General features: G+C 37.6%; 1 protein-coding gene across 2 annotated transcripts; it reads right to left on the bottom strand.

The window, feature by feature from the left end:
* Positions 1-3,422: 3,422 nt before the first annotated feature.
* On the bottom strand, positions 3,423-27,524 carry LOC143702859 (metastasis-associated protein MTA2-like). 2 transcript variants are annotated; one of them, XM_077196762.1, is made up of 18 exons: positions 27,030-27,524; positions 16,853-16,920; positions 15,783-15,876; positions 12,887-13,004; positions 12,676-12,739; positions 11,332-11,449; positions 11,009-11,111; positions 10,807-10,906; positions 8,686-8,874; positions 8,511-8,585; positions 8,365-8,423; positions 7,550-7,650; positions 7,299-7,438; positions 6,838-7,066; positions 6,638-6,727; positions 5,624-5,742; positions 5,397-5,539; positions 3,423-5,324 (listed from the first exon to the last, which is right to left on the bottom strand). In XM_077196762.1, the coding sequence occupies exons 1-18, from the start codon at positions 27,055-27,057 to the stop codon at positions 5,171-5,173; spliced, it is 1,992 nt and encodes a 663-aa protein (XP_077052877.1). In that variant the 5' UTR covers positions 27,058-27,524; the 3' UTR covers positions 3,423-5,170. The 2 variants fall into 2 exon arrangements, with proteins under 2 accessions (XP_077052877.1, XP_077052879.1); XM_077196764.1 differs by having other exon boundaries at positions 5,453-5,539; positions 27,030-27,488.
* Positions 27,525-27,949: the final 425 nt, after the last annotated feature.

Below are 27,949 nucleotides of genomic sequence, written 5' to 3'. Positions count from 1 at the left end.
ATGTGAATCAGCTGTGAAGCGTGAACATTCGAATCAGCCAATCAGGTTTGACGTAAGCGGCCGTCAGTCTAATTTGGAAGCGATTATGCTTCTGTCTGGTGCGTGCTGGTGTTTTGAATTTGATCAAATTTGGGATATCGCCGATGCCTTGGATTTACTGGAATAAACATTTGTCAAGGAGCTTGTTAGCCGACTTCAAAGAGCAAACTCTGAATATACACGCAGGCCCATCCTGTATCAATTACCGCATCACACCTCGAGCTGTTAATTGAGCGTTTGTCTGTGAGTCTTTGTGTTATGCTTATTGTGAGGCTTTAGATGAGGATGTACATTTACTCCAGTCCGCACACAATAAGCGAGCATTACAATCTTAAATATTCCACTGAACTGATTTGAAAACGAAACAATAAAAGATAAACTTAATAGGAGATATTTGAAAATAAAAAATATTGATTTTTTTTTTTTTTGCTATATAAAAGTTATAATAGAATATTTTTAGGAATGTCTTTTTGTTTTTATGGAAATATGCATTTTCAATGTTACATCGTTTAGATCATTTAAAGTTACAAAAATCATACAAACATATTGAACCGACTGTATGCCCGCAGACATCCTTTAATTTTTGCAGCTTGGAAGAAGCTTGCTGATGTCAAACCAGTATTTGTCCATGCAGGCACACAGTAACTTTAAATACGTCTTCCCCCTCTATTGGTTTCGTCTCCTTTATTTGTTATTTGAGGTTCTGAGTTAGGACTGTTCGGACCTGGGAGTGACCTGTTTGTAGTTTTTAAAATATGGAAATATAAGCCATTATAGTGAGTACGGATCTACACTTTGAAAATACCAGAACTAGTAGACCATCTGGGGATTTTTGGCATACTCTTTTCAAAATACTATGCTTTGAGACACACTTATTGTAATCTCACATACTATTTAGGATGGATAGTATGACCATTGGGACGCAGGGAATATTTCTCAAAATAGAAGCTTTAAAAAAATTACCTTCGCTCCCCAATGTATTAGGAACGGTTAAATGGACTTGCTTTTCAACATTAACAGAGAACCTGGCCAGCCCAGCAGATTTCTTATGAAGCAGTTATTAAAGACTTTGCTTCAAAAAACAAAGAAACAAAAGCAGAACATTGCCTCTCTACTAGGTCATGGCCATGATAGCATCCTTAATAAAGGAATAAGTTCCAACATAAATGTTCAAAATTCAAAATGTAGAACCGGCCCTGTTTCCACTACGTCAAGAGTTTTGAATTAAGGATCATCATCTGCTTCAAGTCCCTGTTGGTCCTGACCCATCTCTTGTCTGTCACGTCAATGGCATGACCATGCAATGGCTCCAACAATATGGACCATCAGATATGCCAGAAAAATTGTGGCGGAATGGCTGACATTCTCCATGCAGCGCACTAACACCTTATCTGTGGAAATAAAAACAAAGACACTCAAAACAAATTCACAGATGTCACAGGATAAATAATAGATAATAAATGTGTATGTGTGTGAGTCCGCTCTTACTCTCTAGGTTACTCAGTGGATGAGTCTTGTGGATGATTTCTAAAGCTGGTGGAAATAAATCCTTGCTGATTTCAAACCTGTTCTCCATTGCCAGCACACCATGATGTTCATGTCTTGGTAATATTTTGCCCTTGTGTCGATCTTTCCTTGTAGACATTACTTGTATGAACACTGACAGAAAAACAACTGCATTGTGTTTTGATTCCTCTTCATAGGATTACTCTCACATGGTTTGGTATTACATGTTATGTTGTAGATTTACTCATTTCCTATGAAGACTTTGGGCCAGACCTCAGTGACAGATGTCCAGTGCACTCTACTTTTGCATACGCAACACTTCAGTTTGAAAATGCTTTGGTAAGACTGACAGCTCTGTATTTATTGCCACTGCTGGCTCACTCAGACCTACAGACACCATCTTCTTCTCTGACATGCTGCTGTTGATGTCCAACTACAGCTACACATCTCTGTTTTCTGTCTAAGTCATAATGTCTTTGGTACTGTCAGATGTTGTTGTCAAACTGTATCTGATAATGTCAGATGTACAGTTGTAAAACTGAACTGATACACACACTGTGTGGCTGTCTGTACGGAGTGTCTGTAAACTGAATGCATCTCTACATGCTGAATGTCGTTTACTGTTCATAGACGGTGTTGGGTGTAATGCATATGCAGATTACTAGTAAAGTACAAGTAAGGCATTACTTTTTTAAATTTACAACAAAATAACTGAGTTACTTACTTAACATGATTGATTGTTATTATAGTTCTAGACAAAATGTGTGCAGGCATTTACTCATCTCACTTGCACAAAAACAGATTCAGTATTCCTAAAACCAGCAATAAAATGTTAAATTACACAAACATACTTTATGTATTTCATCTCACTTTATTAATCAATGTCTTTGCTGCTGACCTTTTATGATCAAATTCAACCACAGCAATAAGCAAAATGAAAAACATCACATTTGTTATTCTTTTATTTATTTATTGCTGAAGTAAGTGTTGAACCTTCTTCTCCTGCAGTCCAGAATGGCACAACAGCTGAAAGGTTTTTTTTTTTGTATTAACAGTGTTCATAGACTTTGCTCAGAATCGCGTTACTGCTCGGTGATTCTCTCTTTCTCAGATTATCACTAAACTCCAAAGATTCTGCTAGAGCGCTGTTCGATGATGTAGTAAGTGATGTTTCTTGTTGTAGTTGCGTAGGAGCAGCAGACCGGACGTTATTGTCGATTCTCTACTGATCCCAGTAATTTAACAGTTTACTATAAATTCCTGTATTTAATTTACTTATTTGATTTCAATCAAATTATTGTGTTACTTGGTTTTACGCATATTTTAAGAGAATACATTTTACGTGGGATAGTAGGCCTACGCCTAGGCTTCGTGTCGAAATTTTAAATGGAAACCTGGTTTTGTCGCATCACCTTGTCGGAAGATTTGTTAACGGCAGTATGAACTGATTGATTGGGGTATCTATGGACTTTTAAGATAATCAGATAACCTAGCTAGTTATTTTAACTGCTGGCGTTTTACTCCATTTTAATATCCGAATGTAAGTGAGAAAAACAACAACAGTAAGATATCAATCAGCATATAGGTAGGTTATGCAAATCTTTAATAGCTTCTTTTAAGGCATCTTGAGTAAAACAGACCATGAAGCGCGTTTAAAGACATGGACCGGAAGCATTGCAACCTGTTTAACAGAATACGGAAGTTTGTTGCACATAACATAACCAGAGAGGTTTATACACGCTTGTGTGTAGACTATCCACAGCCTCGTTTTCGTTCGCGAAAAAATATGGCGTTTAAGTTACAATGAAAAAGGTATCTGCAAGTGCAAATAAATCAATACCCATGTAATTGTTCTAAAGAAAGATGAAAATGTCCTGTTTAGGACCACAAACAAAAAAATCTTTATTTTCTTATCACAAGATACATTAAAGGATACAGAGACACTGGAATATTAAAAAAAAAGTTTGAGTTGTGAGTAGAAAGAAACTTGTCATTGATTTGACAAAACTGAAATCCTTCACACCCTTGGATCAAACCCTAAAATCAACCAGTCTCCCTCCCAAACTCTTTCCCATTATGGAGATCAATGTTAACATGTATTTTTTTTTTCACGCTTTGCCAAAATATTGTAGGGTCACAAAACCCCTTCATAAAAAACTGGTGACACTTAAAAGGGGACAGGTTAACATTTATTTGTGTCTTTAGTGTGCAGTGCACGCTCCATTTGTTTAAGAAACATTACAAAACCCCTAATGGGGGGAACAATTTACAATGAAATTTTGTGTTGATGAACCTCAGCAAGCCAGGAAATCTGTCAAAATGCCCAACCGTTCAGCAAAAAAAAAAAAAAAAAAAAAAAAAAATGACAAGAAAAAAGCTTAATCATAAGGTGGAAATATGCATCAATATTACCCTATAGTTGAGCCATGACAAGGAAAACTCAAAAAAAGCTTTTCTATCTCTCACTGGATCCAGTTTACAAAAAAAAAAAAAAAATAAGTCATGGGGGAAGTATGAATCAACATCAGCCTATATCGAGTCATCACTAGAAAAACATCTTTTCCCTCTCTCATTATCTACAATTGCTATAATTAGCTTCCCAGTAGCCCACAATACCATTATAACACAAATGCTAGTGCGTTAACATGTTTGGAAAAAGAGCAGAAGTGGAAAACAAATTTTTATGGCTTTGTTCAAGTTGTTTATGGAAAAAGCTCAATTATTGAGGTACAAAACAGGCCAAACTGACTGCAACATCCAACCTCCTTTTAGAGACCACCTCAAACCTAGATTCGGCTTACATTCATGAACACCTTCAACACTTTACTAAAGCCAGAAGCCTTTCTAAATCATCAAAAATGTGTTTTCATTCTAAGACAAGCTTGTCAGCTAGAATCCTACAAGACCTTCAAATATCACTGACTGGAGTAGCTACACTGCAGGAGTTTTGGATCCATAATCACAATAAACAATATTGTCTGAAAAACCAGGTCGCTATCAATAAACACCAACCCAACTGCAGATCCGTTGTATAGCGAGTAATACTTTTGCTGTAATGCCTTCCATCTTTTCACAATTCAGCAAGGCCTGAAAGGCTGAAATAAAAGGAGCAGCGCAATCATTTATTTGTCTATTTAGCATGAAAAAGGGTGATTTTAGTTTTTGACACAAGCAACCTAAGAAATTAAGAAAATGATGGTAAAAAGACCACATACTCCCTCACACATTTAAATCCCACTTTCCATACATACAAGAATCAAACTCTTGAAAAATCTCGTTAATATTTATACAAATAACGACAAAACTGGAGAAAAATAAAGTGTGCTTTTACACCATCTTAGAATGAACATGATTCACTTTAAATTACACAGTTAAAAGAATTTGCAATTAAAAAAAGCAACGGGACAGCAGGGCATCGAACCCTTAAACTTCAACACTGGGAGTAAAACGCTTTGAATTCAGGTGTATGCTGGTGTAAGAGTATGCGGTACGTCATTTTCCTGTGAGCGTGGTTGTGCATATGGGATTCGGGGGGGACAACAGAAGACGAGGAATGAGGAAGAACAGCTGATGATTGGTGGGTTTAACATGCTCTGGCAATGGATGTGGTCTACTGGAACATCGCTCAGTCCTCCAACACAATTGGCTCACTGGTGCTGGAAGGTAAGATGGGTATGGGAAGTGGCCGGGGTGGGACCGGAAGTTTGACTCTGACCGGAAGGTGTGGTTTTCTGGCCGCCCGCCTCATTTCTGCCTGAGTGAGGTGTTTCCTCAGGGCTCTGTGAATCACACACTTGGAATTAGTCCCAGGTAAAAGCAAAACATGACATTAAGATGTTTTTGAAACATACCTGGTGTCTTTCGTAGCCACAAACACCACAGGATTTGGAGCATCTCCTTGACTGACCTTCTGCCTCTTAATGACTGACTGGTTGGCTGCTCTCATTCCCGATGCGAACGGCCTTCCATTGGTGGAGAAAGAATGACCTCCAGCCTGTAGCCAATGAGAGCGCTTAGATCTATGTACACTATTTTCTACCTGTGAGAAGGTTAATGTATATTTGTAAGGAATACTCACGTTGTCGAAGGGCCTCTTGCCCAGTAGGGCGGATGCGCTTCGAGGCTGGTTGACCTGGTTACGGTTGATTGGTGTTGGAGCACCTCGAGGTGCTTTGAGTTTCAAAGGAGCTTGAATAGCTAAAGAAAAGAGCATAATAACCCTTAATATTCAAACATGAAGTCAAATGATCTGTATTTTTTTTTGTTTCAAGAAACATTGTGCCAAACAATTTAATTCACTTTTAGGTCTAATTTCCCCACCATTAAAGGGATAGTTCACCCAAAAATGAATATGTTGTCATCAGTTACTCACCCTCATGTCATTCCAAACACGTAAGACTTTCATTCATTTTCGAAACACAAATGAAGATATTTTTATTAAATCTGACTGATTTGTCCCTCCATTGACAGCTACGCAACTACCAATTTGATGCTTCCAAAAGCTCATAAAGAGATTGCAAAACTAATCCATATGAATTGAGCAATTTAGTCCATTTTTTCTGAAGAGACTCGATCGCTTTATGATGAACAGAGTGAATTTAAGCTTTTATTCACATAAAGATAAATAGAACTTCAACTGTACTTGCTTGATTTGCGATAACAAAACTTGTGGAATGCTCAGATTGGTTCTCGCACATCAAGCAAACATGCTTGAGCTTCTGTTTACCACGACTAATGTGTGAGTTGATGAATGTTTATATTTAAATAACAGCCTAAATTCAGTCTGTTCATCATATAAAGTGATCGTGTCTCTTCAGAAAATTTGGACTAAACCGCTCGATTCACATGAATTAGTTTTACGATCTCTTTATGAACTTTTTGAAGCGTTAACGTGGTGGATACGTAGCTGTCAATGGAGGGACAGAAATCTCTCAGACTTCATTAAAATATATTCATTCATGTTCCAATAATAAATGCAAGTCTTATGGGTTTGAAATGACACGAGGGTGAGTAATTGATGACAATTTTCATTTTTCAAAAAACAACGCTTTTATATCACTATTTTGGTTTTGATGTAATGATGAAGCCATACCCAATTCTTTAACTATATTGATGAGGGACGGTCGAGGAATAGTGCGGTTCTTCATAGCACTCTTTGCTGCTTTAGGAAGTCTTATCATACCTAAAAGAGAAAAAGAGGCAGTCAAAACAAAATCTGGAGATAAAAGCAATAAACCTTTTTTTAAAATCCCCAGATGAAAACAACAACAACGACAACAAATGTTTGCTCACACTCTGCTTTGACAGCATTGGAGTTAATGGAAGCGTAGGGGCGACGGGCTGCTCGGCGGGACTGCAGGATGTCCTGGCACACTCGACGGGCGATTCGAGTGAGTTTGGTGGTCTGCAGGATGAAGGTCTGCCGATTTTTAGCCAGAAGTTTAGCTCTTCCCGCACTGCTGGTAAACGGGGACATGCCCTGTACCTCCTGGCGGGTCATGTGACCACGTGGAGCTGCATCCTATTGGAAAGACACATCTTGCTCATTGTTTGGTAATTTTCTGTTTTCCATTTAGTATTTTTTTTTTAAACCGTGTCTTTAAAATGTTTGGCCTGAAATAAACTAGCCAGAAAGATGATTAATGAAACTTACAAGATATTTCCATGTTTGTTAGCATTAAACCCTAATATTTTTTAAAATACAGTAATCATTGACAATAGGTACATGAAGGAAAAAGACAGGATTCTCATACTGAGCCAGTTCTTGTGGCGCCCTCTAGTTGAGTGGGGGTCTTAAGACCGCCATACTTCTTCCAGTAAATCCAACAGGATGCACAGAGTCTGCACTGCATGTTGGGAGGGCCCCATGCATACCACTGCTGAGACTGGGCAGCTGGAGGAGTAACAAGTACAACTGATGAATACATTTGTTTTAATATACAGGATGTTTGAGCTTATATCTAAATAGAAGCCATGGATGTGTACAGTGACTTGATTTACTCACTATGGCAGCTTTCACAACTGAGGCCTTTCTGGTAGCCTGTGGCACCATTTATGCCAGGTTTATTTCCAGGTGCCATGATCTGATTGGGGTTGGGTTTGGTGCTGAAGGAGAAAACAAAATTTAGATTCTCAAAAAGCAGACACAAACATACTACAAGAAAGAGTCTGATAAGTTGGTTTCATACAGCTAAAAAAATAAATACAATTTTTCAAACTGTACACTAGAATAGATAACATTAGCATAGCATGAAAAGTAGCTATTTATGTTATGTTCAACCATAAGAAATTCATCAAATTAATCAGTGAAGACTTCTACATTGTTACAAAGTAAAAATCTATATAACAAATGCTGCTCTTTTGAACTTTCTATTTATCAAATAATCCTGAAGAAACTATCGCGGTTTTTACATAAATATTAAACAGCACAATCTTTTTTTAAATATTGACAAGAAATATTTCATTAGCACCAAATCATCATATTTGAATGATTTCAGAAGGATCATGTGACACTGAAGACTGCCGTAATGATACTGAAAATTCAGCTTTGCATCACAGGAATAAATTACATTTTAAAATATATTAAAACAGAAAATCATTATTTTACATTTATTTCACTGTATTTTTGTTAAGCAGTCTAGATGAGCATAAGATACTTATTTCAAAGCATTACAGACTCCAGACTCTTGAATGGTAATTCTCTCTCTAAATGACATGGGATGTGTGCATTTATTAATGAAAAAGAATACTAACGATTTGTGCCATATATTTGAAAAAGTGGCATTTATATTCAGAAGTGCAGTGACAGTAAATACTCACTAGGTGGGGATGTACACCTGCTTCAGCTTGCTGTCAGCCTCTGCTGCCTTTAGTCTTTTCTGGTGGGTAAAACAATTAACTTGATTCAGATACACATTCATATGCATGAAGAAAAGTTCATTTTAAAGGCATGCAAAGCTTCTTACCTGCTGAATGTAACGGTCAGTAGTCTTCCACATGTAGTAGAACTGGACCACACTAGCTAATGACTTCCAGGGCAACTGCAGTTCAACAACAAATATACATTTAAATCATTTGAACTTTCCCAAATAGTGCAGTTTGTGTGAGAGCAAATGGTCAATTATGGTGTGGTAAACTCACAAAGTCTTGGCGAATGTCATTGAAGTCTTTGCCGTATTTCTCCAGAGCCTCCTCGAACAGCATGGCTTCTGAAGCGCTCCACTCCTCCATCTCGTCCCTGCACAGCACCGGGCCACCCTGCGGCACCAGCGTGGACATGGCCTTGGCCAGGTCGTAGCCGTTCTTCTGCAGAGTGTCCATGGCGTGGAACTACAGACAAACAGGACAGTGTGAATAAATGTCAGATGTAGGTTTTTCACGGTACAGTCAGTAGTCGGTAGTAACTAGGGCTGCAGCTATCGATTATTTTTGTAACCGATTAATCTAGCACTTAATCGATCGATTAATCGAGTTATCGGATATTTTTTTGTGTGTGTTTTATTAACAGAATAGTTATATTAAACTTGTGTCTATTTCAGTTAAAGCTGTTATAAGTTATATACTATAAGTTATATAGTATGCAAGTTATAAAGCTATCTCATATGTGAATTTTCCTTTAAGATGTTATAATATAACCACTCTAAGCATCTAAGCATATTTGTGTATTCTGGTAGTTTAACGCTGAAGAAGAGCTGTATCGTGACTTGTTGTTGAACACGCAGTAAAAGCTGACGCACTTTTTGTTCCATGCGTTTTAACTGAAAAATTAGTATTCTGAATCTTTATTAAAAACCAACAGGCTGGGGACTTTCATTTTTTGTTGTTGTCTGTAACTATTTGGCAGACGTGAAATAGAAACAAGGTCTCGCAAAGACTGCAATACAATATTTGTTCCTCCATCACGTCCCGGTGTGTACAGTGAATGCATGCTGAAATTATTGTTGCGTGGCTACATAAAAGTTTAAGCATATGTGATGCATTGGTCTGACTGGCGTGTGTGCCTGTGTGTGAAGGGGTTCTTTTTTTAGGCTATACTCTTGCAATTGAACGTGATAGTTACGTTTACTACTTAAAAATGTAATCAAAGCTAAAAATCATATCTAGTCAAACCGCATCACGACATCGCTACAAATACAGTATGGGATTAAAATCAGCGAACATCAATAGGCTTAGACTATATACGTTACCTTGTTTCAGCGAGTTAAGTGTATTAAGTCAATTAAGTGTGTAATGATCCCACACTTTAGATAATTTCTGCCGTTTATTTACATATTTATTCTCCGCCATCGCGCCAACTAAATTCAAAATATATGCTTCCTGAACAGGGCCGTGTGAATAAACGGTCTGTGTGAAACAATCAAATCCCTGCGCCCGCGCGTATAGTGCAATTTAACGCATAGGAATAGGAATTTAACGAGGCTTCGAGGCAGAGTTTTTGCCTCGAGGAATTTTTGTAATCGAGTAACTCGAGGAATCGTTTCAGCCCTAGTAGTAACACCAGTAAAATAGGTGAAACTGTACCAGTTTCGGTACCAGAGCAAACGGGCTGAATTAAGTACTTTACAATAATTGTCCCATTCTGTTTCGTCAGTTGGTTATCACAGTCAATCATCGCAGTCTCCGATTCAATCGCGCATTTAAAGGGTCATTGTTGCGGTTTAAGAATAAAAGTTGAACCAATGTTATGAAAAGAAAAAACTAAACTTGTTGTGAGATTGTAAATGGGAAACAAAGCAAGAGAAGATCCTCCCTTGATAATCACTAAGACTGTCAATCTCTAGTTCAAGCTCACTGAATTATGCACTCTCGTGAAAACTCCCATTATAATAAAAAAGAAGTCTTAATTGTACAATAAATCTTTTATTCACATAATGTTTACACTTTGTTGGTTATAATAACATTGTGCGTTTTCAGCGTTGTTTAGCGGATTCTGACTAACTTACTGAATAGCACCTCTGATTGGCCACTGCATTCACACACTCAACAGATATGATTGTGATTCATCACAATGCTCAACAATGGTAAAAAAAACGCTGTAAATAGAAACCTCTGACGCTCAGAGCGCGCTCAAAAAAACACAAACGAGAGCATTTAAAAGCAGCGTCTATCAGCATGTACCGAATATACCCGGTACTCGTTTTTTCGAAGTACCGGTATGTTCTGAAAACCCTACACAACCCCTACAGTGTGAGTGAATGAATGAGGAATGCACTTTTATGAGTAGTTTAGGAAGAGATTGGTTGAATGCATCCATTCTCTCACCAGTGTGATGTCTCTAGATGCAGCCGCTGCGCTCATGTGCAGACTGGGTTGGCGGATAGAACTGCTGCAGTCTAGTGCACGTGCAAATGTACCAACAGCCCTAAAATGAACATAAAAACAAATCAAATCATGCTACTGCACAATAACATTTTAAAGCAGCAAAAATGGTCAGTCAAAAAAAAAAAAGAAGGGAAATACTAACCGTGCCACTACCAGGAATTGGTCTATCTGCGGATCCTTCAGCTGGTTATCAGGATCCCAAACCTTTGTCTCAAGCTTCTCCTGCACTCGACTGTCTAATTCAACTGATGAGACGGAAAACATTGTATTTACTAATTAACTTAATCGGTTTTGAATTAGACCTCCAACATCCAACAAGAAACTTTCCCTAAAATGTGTTCTGAAAATATCAAGGACTTGAAGTATTAATGCAATATTGTAATAAGAATCATGTCCAAGTTTTCAACATCAAAAGGAACATGTTTTAGTAATACCAAGGCGTAGAGACATTTAAAACCTTCTGACCTTCAGCCAGTTTGTCAGGGATCTCTGCCTGGTATTTGGATCCCACTCTGATCTCCCCCTGGTCAGCCAGCAGGGTCTTCTGCACCGGGTCAAACACCAGAGAGTAGAAGAAACAGTCCTGCAGAACAAACACACACGTTAGACAACACAAACACTTGATGCACTTGACTCATTTTAATCCAACAAAAGGTGCTTACTTTGATATAAAAAAGAGAAATATCTGACAGCAAGAAAAAAAAAAAAAGATCATTCAAAAGTTTGGGATCAGTGAAAGACTTTAAATAATTTATCATCACTGAAACAATAAATTTATCAAAAGGGAAAGAAAACATTTATAATAAATATTAAGCAGCACCTTTTTTTTTTAAATTATTAACGTTGTTTCTTGAGCACCAAATCAGCATTAGAATAATTTCTGTAGGACCATGTGACACTGATGGAAAAAAAAGCTTTTCGTTAACAACCGAAAAGGTTGTGAACATATATAAATTATTTTTGTAATAAACAAAAAAAGCAAAGTTAGCAAAAAGGCGAAAACATGACCTTTTGCCTAGCGATGTTCATTTTAGGTTTTTTCCCTAACGACAAGCGAAGCTCGTTAGCGATCATTAACCGTTAACAGACAATATTTTAAAATTAGAATTAAATTGAATTAAATTAAAATAGATATGTGTCTGTGACTCCAGGAGGGGTTTATGTTTACATGCGCAAATAGCAGCATAAACAACAGAATATGAGGATTCACACATCGTCACATCACGCAGATGCAGCGCTTAGAATGAAACCATTTATAAAAGGAATAAATATGCAAACGCAAATATACATATCAGTTACTTAATTAAAGGTAGGGTAGGCAATTTTAGAGAGGCTAGCAATAGCAAGCTAGCTTTGAAAGCAAGAGATCAGAGCGTACCCCCTTCAGAGCGTCTCCAAAGCCTTGCCTCCTTCAAAAAAAATGAACACACACAGCCAGAGCAGAGTCTGCAAAGCCTCATGAGAGAAGGCATTAAAACTACATCATGTCTCAAAGTACATAACATTACAATAATAATTAACGTGAGCAGAGGTATGGAAATACATAACTCTGACAGGCAGGACATCGTATCATTGCATTCAGACCAAATTAAATTACTTATTTAGATAGTACTAATCGGTTGAAAATTCGTACTGTCGGTTAACGGTTAACCAGTTAATTATGATCATGCCTACTTTTGACAGATTTTGTGAGTCACTCTAACAGGGTTGTCATGTTTTGGCCTCTCTCTAAACTATGGCTCGTGGTAGCTTTGTGACAATCCATGAAAAACTACACAGGGAGATCTTGTACTGCAGGTGGACACTTACCTCTCTCTCTAAGTAGCCAGTTAAAACATCCGTCTCATTCAAAAGTGTGACGTTGCATTTTCCTCTGCATAAAAACAATAATACACAGTATAAACAGGACTATCAATACAAATCAAATACCTTACATATGGAGCCCGAGTCTGGGTTCTGATGGGATTATATAATTTAATCCTGAGATGTTTGTGTCTGTAAACAGCGTGAGTGTATTTACCGTATGTGCGTGGCCGGAAGAGACTCAAACTGTCGAGACAGGAATAGTTCTCTGTGCTTAAGCTGGTGTTTCTGCTGTTCTGAGGTTGAAGGCTGCTTGGACTCCTCATCAAAGTCTCCTAAAATACACACACAAACATGAGTGTAATGTTAATGGCCTCAATTAGGTCTGATGTGAACCAGCTGCCTTTCAGAACACACACACAGACCAAATCTTAAATTTACACATCACTTTAGGTTATTAGTAATGGTTGCAATCAATTTCACACTCATTCAGAAACAAGTAAATTGAATATCCTTCATGAGATCTGGTTGACTTATAAGGGAAGCAAACCATTATAATTGCAGGTCAACTCAAAATTACTTGAATCCATTTTAAAAACATTTCTTTTAACACAGATTTACAATGGCGATAGAGATATTTCTTTAATAGATGCACGTTTTAAGATGAGGAGACCTGGCAGGACTTTATCAGACGATCTGACCAGACTCCACCCCTGCACAGAGCCAAAGGAAACCCTGTCAATGAAGAGGGCGGGATATCAGACCACACCCCTTTCCATTAACCCCTCCTGCCACCCCGGTGGCCCTGCCCCCTCCTTTCTCTCCCCTTGGCCAATGCGTCCCTGCCAGCTTTACTGGGAAACCCTGTGTAACAAACCTGAGGCGCCCATCCCCCCATTGAGCAACAACCCCCCCCCATGCAGAAGTACGCATTTAAAAAAAAAAAATGCCACAAGCTCTCTCACACACACACACACACACACACACACACACACACACACGCTCAAGACACATACGACAAATCCATCATACATGCACAGCCTCAGAGCCAAATGCACGCGCACACATACATGCATTTATTAACACTTTCACTCCACAAAAACACCAGCCAGACAGTGTTAACCTAGTGTTAACCCTTTGAGCGCCATGGCCCGGTGGGTCCCATGAAGGCTCTTTTGTTCCAAGAGCACAGGGCGGATGGCAGCTGAGGATAAGCACAGAGGAGCCCATTCAGGAGGGGTGGGGGGGTAGAAGGAGGAAGATGGGCAGAAGGTAGAGAGAGGAGGAGGTGATGTAAATGGGAGCCCTGATCTTGTGTAACAGGGCAGTGTTGCTGCTGTAGTCGGCCACAACATAAAGAGGATGATTCGTTCAGTATTAAACGGGCAGCCAAGCAGACACTGACCTCTCATGACCGCAAAGGATTTGAACACTAACTGCCCATGTCAATGTAATAACCTTCTCGACCCAAACCTGACCCTACTCTGGAATGGATAGGTTAATGCACTGCACTGGCATAATTACAACTGGTTTATGGCAGTTCACGTACACTGAATTTACATAAAAATGAACCACTGATGCATGCATGTAGTTGAGATGAAGCATCTTTATCAAACATGTGGGATGCCAGCAGCTGTGATATAATGAATGTACATTTAGGGATGTTCAAAAGTAGATATTAGCAGCGTCTCATTTCGAAGGCTGCATCCTCCCGAGGGCGTATTTGTCAGCTGCATACGTCACTGAGGCGGCTTCATTTCTGCAAACTGACAACTACAGACCTTATCAGATGCTTTTCACAGAGCACACTTGCATAGGACGTGATAGTGTTAAAAAAACGCTATACAGAGAGTAACAGAGGGCATCAGTTTCCATACAATTTCAGATGCTGAGTTTACTAATGAGCATTCGCACCCCTCAAAGTTGGCCAAAGACCTGTGGATTTACCTGTATGTGTGCATAGACTAACAATAACATGAAATGAAAAGTCATTTCTCTAGGGCAACTGACAGTTACTCAACAAAATATAAGGATAAATATCGATAACCTTTTTTTGCACAAAACCAACAGTCCTCTAAACAATGAATGTGCTGATAACACTTCTGCCAAGTCCTTCTGTTTCTGCTGGGTGACTAGTAAACCATCTTGTCCATCCCTAATTATAATGGAAGTGATCTAGTTTTTTTTTTGCCTGTATAGATTGGTGTCCTTCTGCTAAATCCTTCTGTTTTCGACTTGTTGGCATATACACCTGCAGAACTCCACAGAAACCTCCACAGATTTCTGAAGAACAGAAATGCATGTCATTTTAAAATTCTACAAATGCACTGCCCCTTTGTCTGTCCAATTAGTGAATAAGTAAATATTTTGTCTAATCGATTACACCCTCAATCATCAATACAAGAGTGCAGTACACTAAGCTCAACTAAGACATTTGACCATATTTAGAGTAGGCGTGAAATGGAAATTGCAATAATATTTTCTTCCTTATTGTGACGTATATCTGAGTGAAATGGAGAGGGAAAGAAAATGTAAGGTGGGACTTGATTTTGTCCATTGGGAATTGACTGGATCATTGGGAATTGACTGGATCATTGGGGAATTGACTGGATCATTGTCGTTTGCTTATTGCAGCAATCTCATGTGAGTGAAAGGTAGCCATTATTGTCCCGATTCATGCTGTTGCACTTCAGAAAAAGAAAGGAATAGTCCGTCAATTTTGATTTCATGGTAACATTAAATCTATTCAGCAATATTCCACAGATTTTCCCTCAAACAAGTAGAAATTTAATTCTGAGACTCATTATAGGTCATAAGATTATACAGTAGTATGGTCAACAAAAACCATAGGAAGATCAGGGATTTGCTTCACCATTCAGATTGAAGACATAAAATGTATAAAATTAATGGCTATATAATATGCAAGTCTGACTTCATATATACATCGGATCGATCCTCTTTGGTGCCTTAAAATCGGCTTCCAGTGTGCCCGTCCTGGTGTAAATCCTGGTTGATGTTTCAATGCAAATAGTACATCTACATAGCGACACTTTATCTTAAGTGTGAAGACGAGACGTGAACTCAAAAGAAGACTGAAACAGTCAGTTACTCACTTGCATTGCTATCGGCCAAAGTGTTGAGGTTGGCAGATATATCTCTCCGCCTGAAGAGACAGACCACCTTTGCTTCTACATTTCCATTGGCAGTCTTGGGGGAGACAAGCAGCAAGAAACAGTGTGAGAAAGACTAAATACAAAAATAACATACAGCCATTTTCTCTATACAATGTGTGAAATAAGTACCTCAAGTTCTATTACTGTCATGTCATGGACTCATAGTTTTAGTATAACTTCAGAGGGAACTACTTTCATCAAGTCAAAGTGGGACTGAATGACACTGCCTATGATTTACAAGAAACTGTATCAATATTTAAGCAGTATTAAGATATAAGCGATAAGCAATATTAAGAGTCCTGTTAATAACTACATTTCTACTAATTTTCCAGCACTGAAAATTAACCACTCTATATTGAAATCTTACTCAATGCAACATGTCGTGGGTCAGCGTTGTGTATATTCAAGACAAAACTGAATTCTGACAAACATATATACATATTGAACAAAGACACCACTTCCATTAGTTTACCCATCCTGCTGAGCTTCACAGTCCTTCAAAATGAGGTTACATAAAAGTGTTTTTAATCCCTGCTCCAGGAAACAGGCCTGTGTCATTCTCAGCATTATATAAGTCTCTTATGGCTGGGTCTTCAACCCAAACAGCCCAGGTTGCATCGGCAAACAGCAGCACGATGGCTGAGCATTAGCAATGCACAAGAGAGGGGAGCAGGTGACAGAGACAGTCTGTTACGCTGTCACGAGTGACAATGCATTAGCGGAGATCTGGCATATGTCAATCATCCATGTACAGTGTAATGTTCAAATCTCTGCACATGCTGATTGATGATGCATGATAAATGATTGGCAGACATCAAAAGCCCCAACCAATCACAGTCAGTCTGACTCGAGTCAGCTAGGTCACGCTGGTCAAAAATAGCTTAAGGCCAAATTAAAGCAAAAAAAAAAAAAAAAAAAAAAAAAAAACACCTGCATGCATCAAGGAAAAAGCAATATTTTTTCTTTTAGATTACGATAATTGATTAGATGGAACATGTTCCAAAACTCACCTTGTTGAGTTCTTCTATTCGGCGGATCAGATATGGATTACTGGAGGAGTTTTCAAAATACACATAATCTGCAGTAGACAAAAGAAACCATCTGTAAGTGACACATCACTGAGTTTCATTTCTTAAAGACGTGTGTGTACTAGACGTGTTAATATTTCGTAATTAGACTAGTTACTTTTTTATTGATTACATAATTACATTTTTCATAATTACATTATTCACATAATAGCAGTAAAATAAATCGTTCAGAATTTATTTATTATTTATGTTTTAAATTTTCCTTTCTAAAAAAAAAACATCGCTAATATACATTCAGAAAGTCTTCTAGTTTTGTTAAATTGCATACACACAGACCAGCCACTAGTCAGGTGGCTATAATTACATGGAAAATTGAAAGGCCACAAAGGATTTCACAACTGGATTTACAGAAATCATTTCACTTTTAAATGTTTTCTCCACAATGCAATATTGTATTTCTAATCAGCTCCTGACGAACATTAATTATTATTTGAATTATCACTCTGCAAGTCATTTAACAATGTATTGCTATGTATTTTGGAAAGCTTTTTTGTTTTATGATTTATTTAATCATTAGCTTTTCATTAAACTCACAAACCCCCTGCAGTTACACCTACAGAAACCCTGACATAATGTTTAATGCACTTATACTTTCTTTCTCCTTGTATCAATATGGTACAAGATTATCCTATTAAGTTCATTGTGATAAAAGAGTTAGGTCAAAATAATTTAAAAGAAGTGTAATGTGCAATGAATTACGTTACTAGCTTAAATTTTTCTCATGTAATTTGGAATCAGTAAATGACTACAATTTGTGACTGATCTACCCAGCAGTGACTATGTATGTGCATATATTAGGAATGCTAATGATTAATCAACGATCGATTAATTGTCGACAATAATTTAATTGATAAAACTCATTAGAGTGCATAGTTTTGAGGTGTGCAAAACACGTGCAGCAGACACACGAGGAAGAGCAAGCGTGCCGTAGTTACATATTTTAAATGTATAAATGTCTTCAAGCGATGCAATGGATTAGGTAGGCTAGCCATTTATTTTGAAACATAATTAACTAAGGGTCCAAAAACCCTCCAAACAAGTGATTTTAGGGAACATAAGAAATGTAAATACCACAATAAAAGTACATAGAATAAAAATCAAGTAAGATGAGATCCTAGCACGCATTTCCTAAAAGCATCGTAAGCCTAAGTAGATCATACAACCACCATTGCCACCAATGGTCTCCACGATCATCTTAACTCACAAAGCTTTTGAGAAACGCAGCCCTGGTTGATGAGTGATTCCAGCATTGTTTCAGCTGTGTACTCATATTCTATGGTGCACGGTAAATTAAAACCTGTCAATCTGAGCGATCAGACCAAACCAATCCAAGCGTGCACCAGCTGTAAAACAGTGTCTGATTGGTCTCTACACATCGGCCATACTAGGGCTGCACGATTTGGGGAAAATGTCATATTGCGATTATTAAGGTCAATATTGCGATATAATAAACAAATGGTTTCATGAGTCAACTTGCTTGGTTCTCAAGTAAAATGCACACACAGATTAGTGATAATGCTGAAATGTGTATTTCTCAACTCAAGCTAGCAACAACTAAATGCAGTGTTTTCAAATTAAAATAATATTTTTTTACAAAATTAAATAGTGACATATTTGCATTACTGCAAACTTGTTATTGTCTCAATAGTACAATAGTATAAAATAAATGTCATATTTACCTGTGCCCTTACTGTCTAACAGGTAGGACATACAGAAATTGAACAAAGTTATCAAACAGTCTGCACTGGATAAATTAAATATAGACTAATCCTTATTAAAGCTACAAAGGTTATTTAGTCAAGAACAGTCAGTAATTTTCTCTGTTCCCTTTGTTCTTTAACTTTACTGACAAAACGTTTTATTGGCTGCTGTCCCTTTAAGACCAGCCGCTGCTGGTAGAGACGCGGGTCTCACGCGTGCAGCGCACCTCATTCTCTCACAACTCTTCACGTTCATCATAAGACTGCTCTTATGTTATGAAGATACTCGACAAAACAGAAATTTTTGTATAATTAGGTGTTATTGTTCGTTCAAGCTCGAAAGAGAACTGTATTCCAGCATGCTGTTCTCTTTTTTTTTCTTGTTGCGCATGAATGGTTTAAAAGCATTTGCACGAATAAGAGCGGGATCATATAATGTAACAAAAATTTACGGATGCTGTTGATTGCGTTAAATATTTGATCAATATTTAATCAATTTAACGTGTTAACAGCCCAAATTCATTTATTCCATAAAAATCGAAGCATTTTGCGCCATATAATCGCATAGGCCTGACATCGCGATTGCGATATGATTAATCGTGCAGCACTAGGCAATACCCACCCACCACACACAAACAAAAACGTGGCACAAAAGCATCATGTGTAATGTTTACCCATGCATCAGCCGCGCTTTTTCATAGTTTGGTCTCTAACTGAAACAAATATGCCTGTTGTATTCTGCTAGTTGAGACCGTTTCATCGATATTGAACACAAGTCTAAGATATATGACAAGTGTATCTGTTAATGTACGATGATTTACAGATCACATTTTCATGTAAAGCAGTTTATTTATTAAGCACAAATTAAAATTTAAGCAAATTTAAAAGCACTTGTTAAGTGATGGTCATTTTCCCAGCCCAGCTTCTAAGCTTTAAAACGACACACATTTTATGTTGGTTAAGCAAGTGGTTGAGAACTTAACTTATATTAGTACTCGTTTGAGACCCGTCAATGATCGAAATTGACAAAAATACCCATCCCTATTTCAAAATCTAATGTTGAATGGCAAAATAACCTTATAAAATTCGTACACTACACGGTTGGGTACATCATATAAGCACATAGCATAGAGTATACTAGTGCGTCAATTGGGACAAAACTTAAGTTTCAGTGCCCTTTAGATTGTAGCAAATGTAGCCCAAACGGAAAAATAGGAGAAAAGAGCATGACCATTAAATATCCAATATCGACCAATATTGATCAATAAAAAATGTAAATAAAAAAAAGTCTATAATATAAGCCGATAAGTGATATGGTTTCTATATGTTGTGCATTCTTAATGATCATTCCAATTCCAACGAACAGAAACACCTGTTATTCACAAAGTTCTACACAACCCTTTTCATATATGGAATATTCTAGCCTAGTTGATTTGAATAATGCTTTTATTTACCAGCAGAAAAGTAGCCTATTCAAATCTAAAGACGTGGGGAAAAATACAGATTCCATCACTAAACACATGAACAATCCAATAATTTGCATTTTTTTGCAAGAGATCCATAATCATACAGAAAGTGACATGAGCAATGGTATGGGTCAATATTGAGAGCACATATGATGAGGCACAGTCAACAGCCTGTTCACTGAACGAATCACTTCGGTTATGTAATCACTCTCTCTCTTCTGGTCCGAGTTGGTCAGCTCTGGACGTTTTGGTAAACGTTGATCTTTGATCGGACTAACGCTTTCTTTTCTTGCCTCTACTCAGCCATGTTCTTAAGCTGTGCCACAAGGGATAAATCAAAATGGAGGTCTCTCTCCCAAGTTCATGAGCTTCATCAATCAGAGAGACCGAGCCACATGGATCAATAATTTCCCTTAAGGAGAAACAGGGTCTAGCCATCTGCTCTTCAAGCAGGGATGTGCTGTTTTGTTAGCTCATGGCATCTGGTATTAAGAGACCCCTAAAAATTCACTGAGGCTTGGAGATACTGACAGGGACAAAAATAGCATAGAAGTAAACCTATGGTTGAAATGCATAATTTCTGGGTTACTGGCATTACTAAACAGAATATCAAAAATTATGGTTTTCAAACAGGTTTCCTGAACAATCCCCTGCTCTCCCATTAGTCAGAGAAACAGATCCAGTCCCGTTTTAAACTCATAACATCTGCTAAGCTAGTGTTATTACACGGCTCTGTGGAATGCTTGATTCTGATTGGTCAATCGCTTTGAAAACAGATAACAGGCTCATCCGGGTTACTGAATTCAGCAGCGCTACACACTTGCTAGGAATGTTTTTTCCTCTTGGAAGTTTTGCGTTCGAGCTAATAAAATATCTAGTCTCAGATCAATATTTCATGTCTAATTATTTACTCATGTGGCAAATAGCCAAGTAATAAGCGGGCCGGGGTAATGTACATACATCCGGTTGTTAACGTAGAATAAACCCCTTCAGGCTGATGCAGGTCCTGATCACCCTGTCGAGTTTTATTCTGCAATAACAACCGGATAGACGTACATTATCCCTTACTTGATGACTTGGGCTGGTCAAGATGCTGAAAAAAAATTAATCAGGTTTTTAAGCGTTTACACATTTTGAGGAGAACATTTTCAACTTACAAATTGCTTACTTGGTTGTCACTAGGGCTGGGTAAAAACAAGAATTTAAGTTAATCGCGTTAAGTTAAACATTTCAAGATCTGTCCTGCCATTCGCACTATCCATTCGATAGTGAACATTCCTGTTTCTAAATATTTTAGTGAATTTTGAGTCAATCTCTCTCGTGTAAAATAAGTGTTCATTTCAATTCAGCATTTGTATGCATCTCTTTTGTTATCATTTTATATGCATTACATTTATTGTCATTACATTCCTTTAGCTCAAACAGTAGAGCATATAGTGCCAGCAACGTCAATATCTTGGGGTTCAATTTCCTGGGAATGCATGAATGATAAAATGTACAACTTGAATCCAATGTCAGTTGCTTTGGATAAAACCATCCGCTCTGCTCTGGTTTCAAAATTGGCCATTCAAAAACTTCATTCTGCTTGATCACTAGTGTAAAGCATCGGGAAAAAAAGCTAACTAAATGAAGTCACTGTGTTGGTTGATATGATAAAAATATCTGTTTAGCAGTATGAGCTCATATAGAGCAGGATCCTTATTTACCAGACCACACAATGTCACCTGATATATGTCCACATGCACATGACCAGAATTTTCTGCCTGCATCACTACACAAGTATCCTCTTTGCATCTTTATTAGAAGTCTCAATTAACACCCCATGATAAACAAAGAAAGCTTCACTGAACCAAAACCATCTCAATTATAGTCCTGGTTTGAAACACTTCAATTCTCTCTTGCTGACAAACAGAGCAGTTACATCTTGCCTTGTTTCAACTAAATGCAACACAAAGGAGAGGAAGCCCTTATCCTTTAGCATGCTTACTGTTACAGTAACATTTGCTAGTTACTGAACAGTGTGCCAAGTTTGCATAATAGTAGAGCGACATTCAAACCAAGAGTTCAGAGGCACAAGTGTCCCGGACAAAACTGATATAAACATGGATTCTAGTGGTCAAACACTAGTGGTCTAGTGCATCTCTCAAAGCGCAATGTCAATGAACATATCTACATTCACATTACATTTATTCATATGTCAGATGCTTTTATTCAAAGCGACTTACAAATGAGGAATACAACGAATCAATGATAACTAGACACCAGTGTCCGAGAGGGTCGACAGGTATATAACGCCAGTATTCAAATTATTGACCGTAAAGGACTTTAGAAATTAATTATTATTTTACACATTTAGAATTCACTAAAAAGACTGAAATTAGAAACTTTATTATTCATTGACAAGGCTGTTGGTAGAATATAAAGTTGCAGTGTGACAGAAGTACCGACAGATATTTTCTTCTGTATTGTGAAGTACATCCAAGAAAAAAGGATAAACGAAAAATAAATGATGGTTGTTGATTGGATGGAGGCAGATTTGAATGCGAGCTTGCAGTTGATTGTAATAAATTGGCGGGGTTTAAACACACCAAATGATTGGAGAAGTCTGTTGTATTAGAGCCCGACCGATATGGATTTTTGGGGGCCGATGCCGATACCGATATTAGGGAGTAAAAAAGCCCGATACCGATATATCGGCCGATATTATTTATGTGTATATTATAATACAGTAGCAATATTATTTATGTGTATTATAGTACAGTATACCAGTCAAAAGTTTGGACACTTTCCTATTGGTGTGTACAAACTTTTGATGGGTACTCTACACAGTAGCTATAAACAGAATAAATATATTTTATAAACACGTTTTGCAATGATCACTCAAATGTGGTAATCAAACACTTGTGTGACACAGATATGTAATGGAGGCAGGGGGAATGATAGAATGAGAATTATACAGCTGAGCTGTAACCAAACTAGTTTGCATTGCATGTTATATTATATTATATTATATTCTAAATACTGTTGCATAATCTTCACTAACGACGACTTTGTCTTTTAATTTAGTCATAACTTGTATCAATAAATATATAAAAAGTGTCACTGACAAAACCTTATTATCTTCTATTTTTACTCTTAATTCCTCTAATCTCTACCAGTGGAGGAAGAACTCAGATCTTTTTACTAAAGTAAACTGAATAATATCATAATGAAAACGTTTTTAATTACATATGTACAGTACTTTTATACTATTTTAAATAATTAGTAAGCAAAATGTACTAAACGTGAAACTAGGCTACTCTTAATGCAAAATGGCCCTATATAGTGTTATAATTATATACATTTTTGGAATATTGCTTGATGTTGTAACGTAGCGTTATCAGGCAGAATGAGCTTTAACACGGTGTCTACACCGGACGCGGCCGTTACTCCTCGCGTCGCAACAGCTGTTTACCCTAGACAAAGCAGAATCAGTTTACTGTCGGAGATCGCTCGCGCCACGCATTTTAATCAATGTTTCATCAACCAATTGCCTTAATAAATAAGAAGAAGGCCTAAATATAGCAGACAATATAATCAGGACTTCTCAGCTGCGCGCTTGCAATAGTCACAAGCTCACACAATACGTGACAGAGGCTTGTAGCAGAGAAATCAATTCTGTGAATTACACTGCGCAAATCACAAGTAGGCTACTACCCACCGGATGAAGAAGGGTTGCCTCTCAGTCTCCACAAGCTACATAAAATATTCATTTTATTTTATTTTATTTCATTTTTCGTGTTTGCATTTATGAGGAAAAAACAATGTTACAGACGCGACAGTTCAGCACTACGGACGTGAGCGCTCTGAAAGCGGCACTAATGCTTTGAAACTTTCACATAGACATCAAACAGAAAGCACAAAACCTTTCGTTTCAAAGTGATTTTCGTTTTGTATTAATTGTATCTTAATTTTAATCAATGTTTCATCAGCCATTTGCCTGGATTTAATTTATAAGAAGTAAATTTAGCAGACGATAGATAATCTCGACACGGAGGCGCCTGCGGGTGAACTGGAGCTCGTCTCATGAACTGAAACTCAGCGTATAGACCTGAGAATTGAAATATATCTATATTGAAATGTCTAATGTCTCTTTTAAACAGAACAATTCAAAACGAAAGACAGACAGACTCATGTAATCGTATGAAATGTGCATTTCTCTCTGGCGCGCGCTCACTGAAGATCGCGAGTCAGCATCGTCAACTTCATCTTTGGCTGACACTGACTGAAAACACTTGTTTATTAATAAACAATTAAAATGTCTCCTTGCTATATTTGTTGTATTCATAATCATTATTTTGGCCAGTTCTTGTGACAGCTTTTAGGTGCTTTATTGGCAGCGCCACCCTTACATGAATCACCGTACCCGCATTTTTTAAAATATTCATTTATCGGCCATTATAAATGCCGATACCGATAGTTAGGAAAATGCCTAAAATCGGCCGATAATATCGGCCCGCCGATATATCGGTCGGGCTCTATGTTGTATTAATGAAGATTTTCATTACATATTATATAATATATTTTTATAATTCACATTTTCATTAAAAGAATTACGAGGTAAAAAAAAAAACATGCACAAATTAATCGTTCACAATAGGATCAATAACGTGCATTTAGAAAATAAAAATGTATTTTCATGCAGACTTTAAACACTTTTGTATATAGGCCAATCAGACAGAGTTATTGTCAGATGCCGACTTTCTCAAAATGGCCAAATATCAAACCGATAGTGTAGCACTACTCAGCAAATATTGGCTGATATGTTGTTCTATCAGTAATGTATTCTATAAAGCCGCTTCAGATTCAAAGAGGTGACATGTAGGAATGCAAGGGCTTCGGGCCAGAACATAAGGTCAAGTTCAATGACCTTAGCAGTACCTGACTGTGTAAACCTCCCAAAACACTAGCAAACAGCACAGTAAAATGTATTGAAGTATCTGGCAAACCATAAAAAAAATATCATTACATTACAATCCAAAATTGCATGATAACCAGCTTCTTAAAAGATTAGTACACCCAGAAATTGATTCTGTCATCAATTATTCACCCAGATGTCGTTCCAAATCTGTAAGACTTTTGTTCAACTTCTGAACACAAATTAAGATATTTTCGATGAAATCTAAGAGCTTTCTGCGGCTGCCCCATATAGACAGTCTACTCAAACACCACTTTGATGCTTTAAAAAGTTCACGAAGAGACTAATCCATATGAATTGATTGAGCGGTTTAGTCCAAATTTTCTGAGGAGACTCAATCGCTTTATATGATGGACAGATTGAATTTAGGATTTTATTCAAACACACACACATGAGTTCTGGCAAACAGAAGCTCAAGCATGTTTCGCTTGACGTGCGAGAACCAATGAGGTTCATTCTCGTGTTACGCAGCACGTTTGAGCTGCTGCATGAACCAGTGAGGTTTGTTATTGCGCATCAAGTTCAGTTGAGTTTCTGTTTATGTTCGCTGATCAATGTTTATATGCGAATAAAGGCCTAAATTAAATCTGTTCATTATATAAAGTGACCGAGTCTCTTAAGAACAATTGGACTAAACCGCTCAATTTATATGGATTCGTTTTACGATCTCTTTATGAACTTATTGAAGCGTCTTAGAGGTATTTGCTTAGCTGTCAATGGAGGAACAGAAAGCTCTCAGATTTCATTAAAAAGATCTTTGTGTTCTAAAATGAATGAATGGAGAGTAATCAATGACAGAATTTTCATTTTTGAGTGAACTATCCCTTTAATTGTATAAAACATTTTAAATGACCGATGTTGTGAGCAGATGCAGACTGCCTTCCTCTGAACCCTGTCTTGATAAGCTCTAATACATTTTGACAAGCGTGTAATAACGGAGTTTTTCGTCCAGAACTTCCCATCAAACTGCAACAACGCATCAATCAGCAGCATCTGCTAAAGCAACACAGACTGATTGTCGTGACCTATTTACAGTCGATTCCCGGATTTAAGAAAATAAAAGCACTATAATGCACACCATGCCATGCTGCAATCAATGACGTTAACGCACATGCAATTTTATTAGAAGGTAACGTTAAAATGCATTTCAATAAACAGTGAGGATGAGCATCTCTGACAATAGATGACAGCATACAGCATGTCAGAAGAGATGACAATGGGTATATTGCATACAGTATTGCATACTGAAAACTGTACCTGGACTTACTAATGCAACTATGCTATATCAGCTCAAATCACATAAGCATCTTCTGCACGTGTATGATCATTGAAATATTTCACGATCCATAAATGCACTTATATTCCCACTTATGAACTGAACTATTTGTTTCTCTTCACTGAACTATTTTTCACGAACACCAAATCTAGGTAAAAAATGTCTAAATTTCCCCCTGATATCAGTATAAATTAACAATTATTTGACTTTATTTTCACACGGGAAACAAAACCGAAAGTCCTTGCATCCCGTACTGTGAGACTCCCATTTACACTCCATATAATTCAGCTGTCAGAAGTTTGACAGAATGGCAGGGTTCAGGCAACGTGTGCGACAAAAACTTGAATGAAAGTCTTGAAAAAGTGAGTAAAAACCATCAAAAGTGAATAAACTAACGGACGGGTTTCCTCATAATTGGCTCATTTGCTTGCGGCGGCTAAATACTTGAATCGAAAACTACGAAAGAGTTTGCGACCCAATGCAAGTTTTTATATCCAAGTAATTTTAGAAATGACCTTCAATACATATATAAATAAATAAAACTGAGTTAACACAAAAGCCGCCGTAACGAAACTAGCCTAGCTCGCTTAGCAACGGGATTCCGCTCATTGTAACTAAGGCGGAAACAGCCGCTCGCGCTAATGCTAATGCTAACCCCCGCGAGCCTGCTGCTAGTGTTAGCCTCAACAATAATACTCACCTCCAACTCGGTACATGTTGGCCGCCATTCTCTCACTCTCCTAAACAAACCCAATAATCACGGATTCCCTCGTCGTGTAGGCAAAATGTGTATCCAAAACTGGTGCTGGTTCTTTTGATCCTCGCGTGTGCTGGCGTACTTCCCCCCGTCGCGAGACAAAGCCGGGACCCGGCACGGCGCTGCCGCTCTGGCGGGTAAAAGTTTAAAGTTTCCGCTACAATGTTTCTCCGGATGGTAAAAAAATCGCGTCTTTGTTTCGGCGCTGCGATAAAACTCCCATCGAAGCCCCTCTCAGACATTCACACTTCACACAAGCCCTTGATAGCCAGCCTATCTCTCTCTTTCTCTCTCTCTCACTCCACTCTTCCTCCCATCCTCCGCTCCCTGCTTCATCCTCCTCTTCTTCACCTCCGCTCTGTTTCACACACACATACACGAGCGCGCGCGCACCCCTTCTCCAACGTCATCTTCGGAAGCTAACGTCATTTAGATTTCGGCAAACTCATGTAAGACAGAAACTTGAGCTCCCGCTTTTTTTTAAAATGAAGATATTATGTAAAATTTTATTTTTCTAAGAAGCATACTGGGGAACATTTGTGGCAACAAGCTAATGTGGCTAGACTTATATATCAAATTGATTATCATTGATTTATTATTATTTTATTATTATTACGAATTTTATGTACACGAATTAATATGTATGAACGACACATACTGTTACGGCAGTAGTTAAAATAATATAATATATAAACACTATATATAAACTTTTCAGATCTATAATATATATAGGGCTTAAATGGATAACATAGTATAAACAGTGTAAAAGTGAATTACAATATAAACAGTATAAAGAGGAATTACTATAAAACACACACACACACACACACACACACACACACACACACACACACACACACACA

This window comes from Siphateles boraxobius, unplaced genomic scaffold (genome assembly GCF_051911475.1).
Source record: "Siphateles boraxobius isolate OS27281-9 unplaced genomic scaffold, OSU_SipBor_1 353, whole genome shotgun sequence".
Lineage (NCBI taxonomy): Eukaryota > Metazoa > Chordata > Actinopteri > Cypriniformes > Leuciscidae > Siphateles > Siphateles boraxobius.
This window is presented reverse-complemented; position numbering and strand designations above follow the sequence as displayed.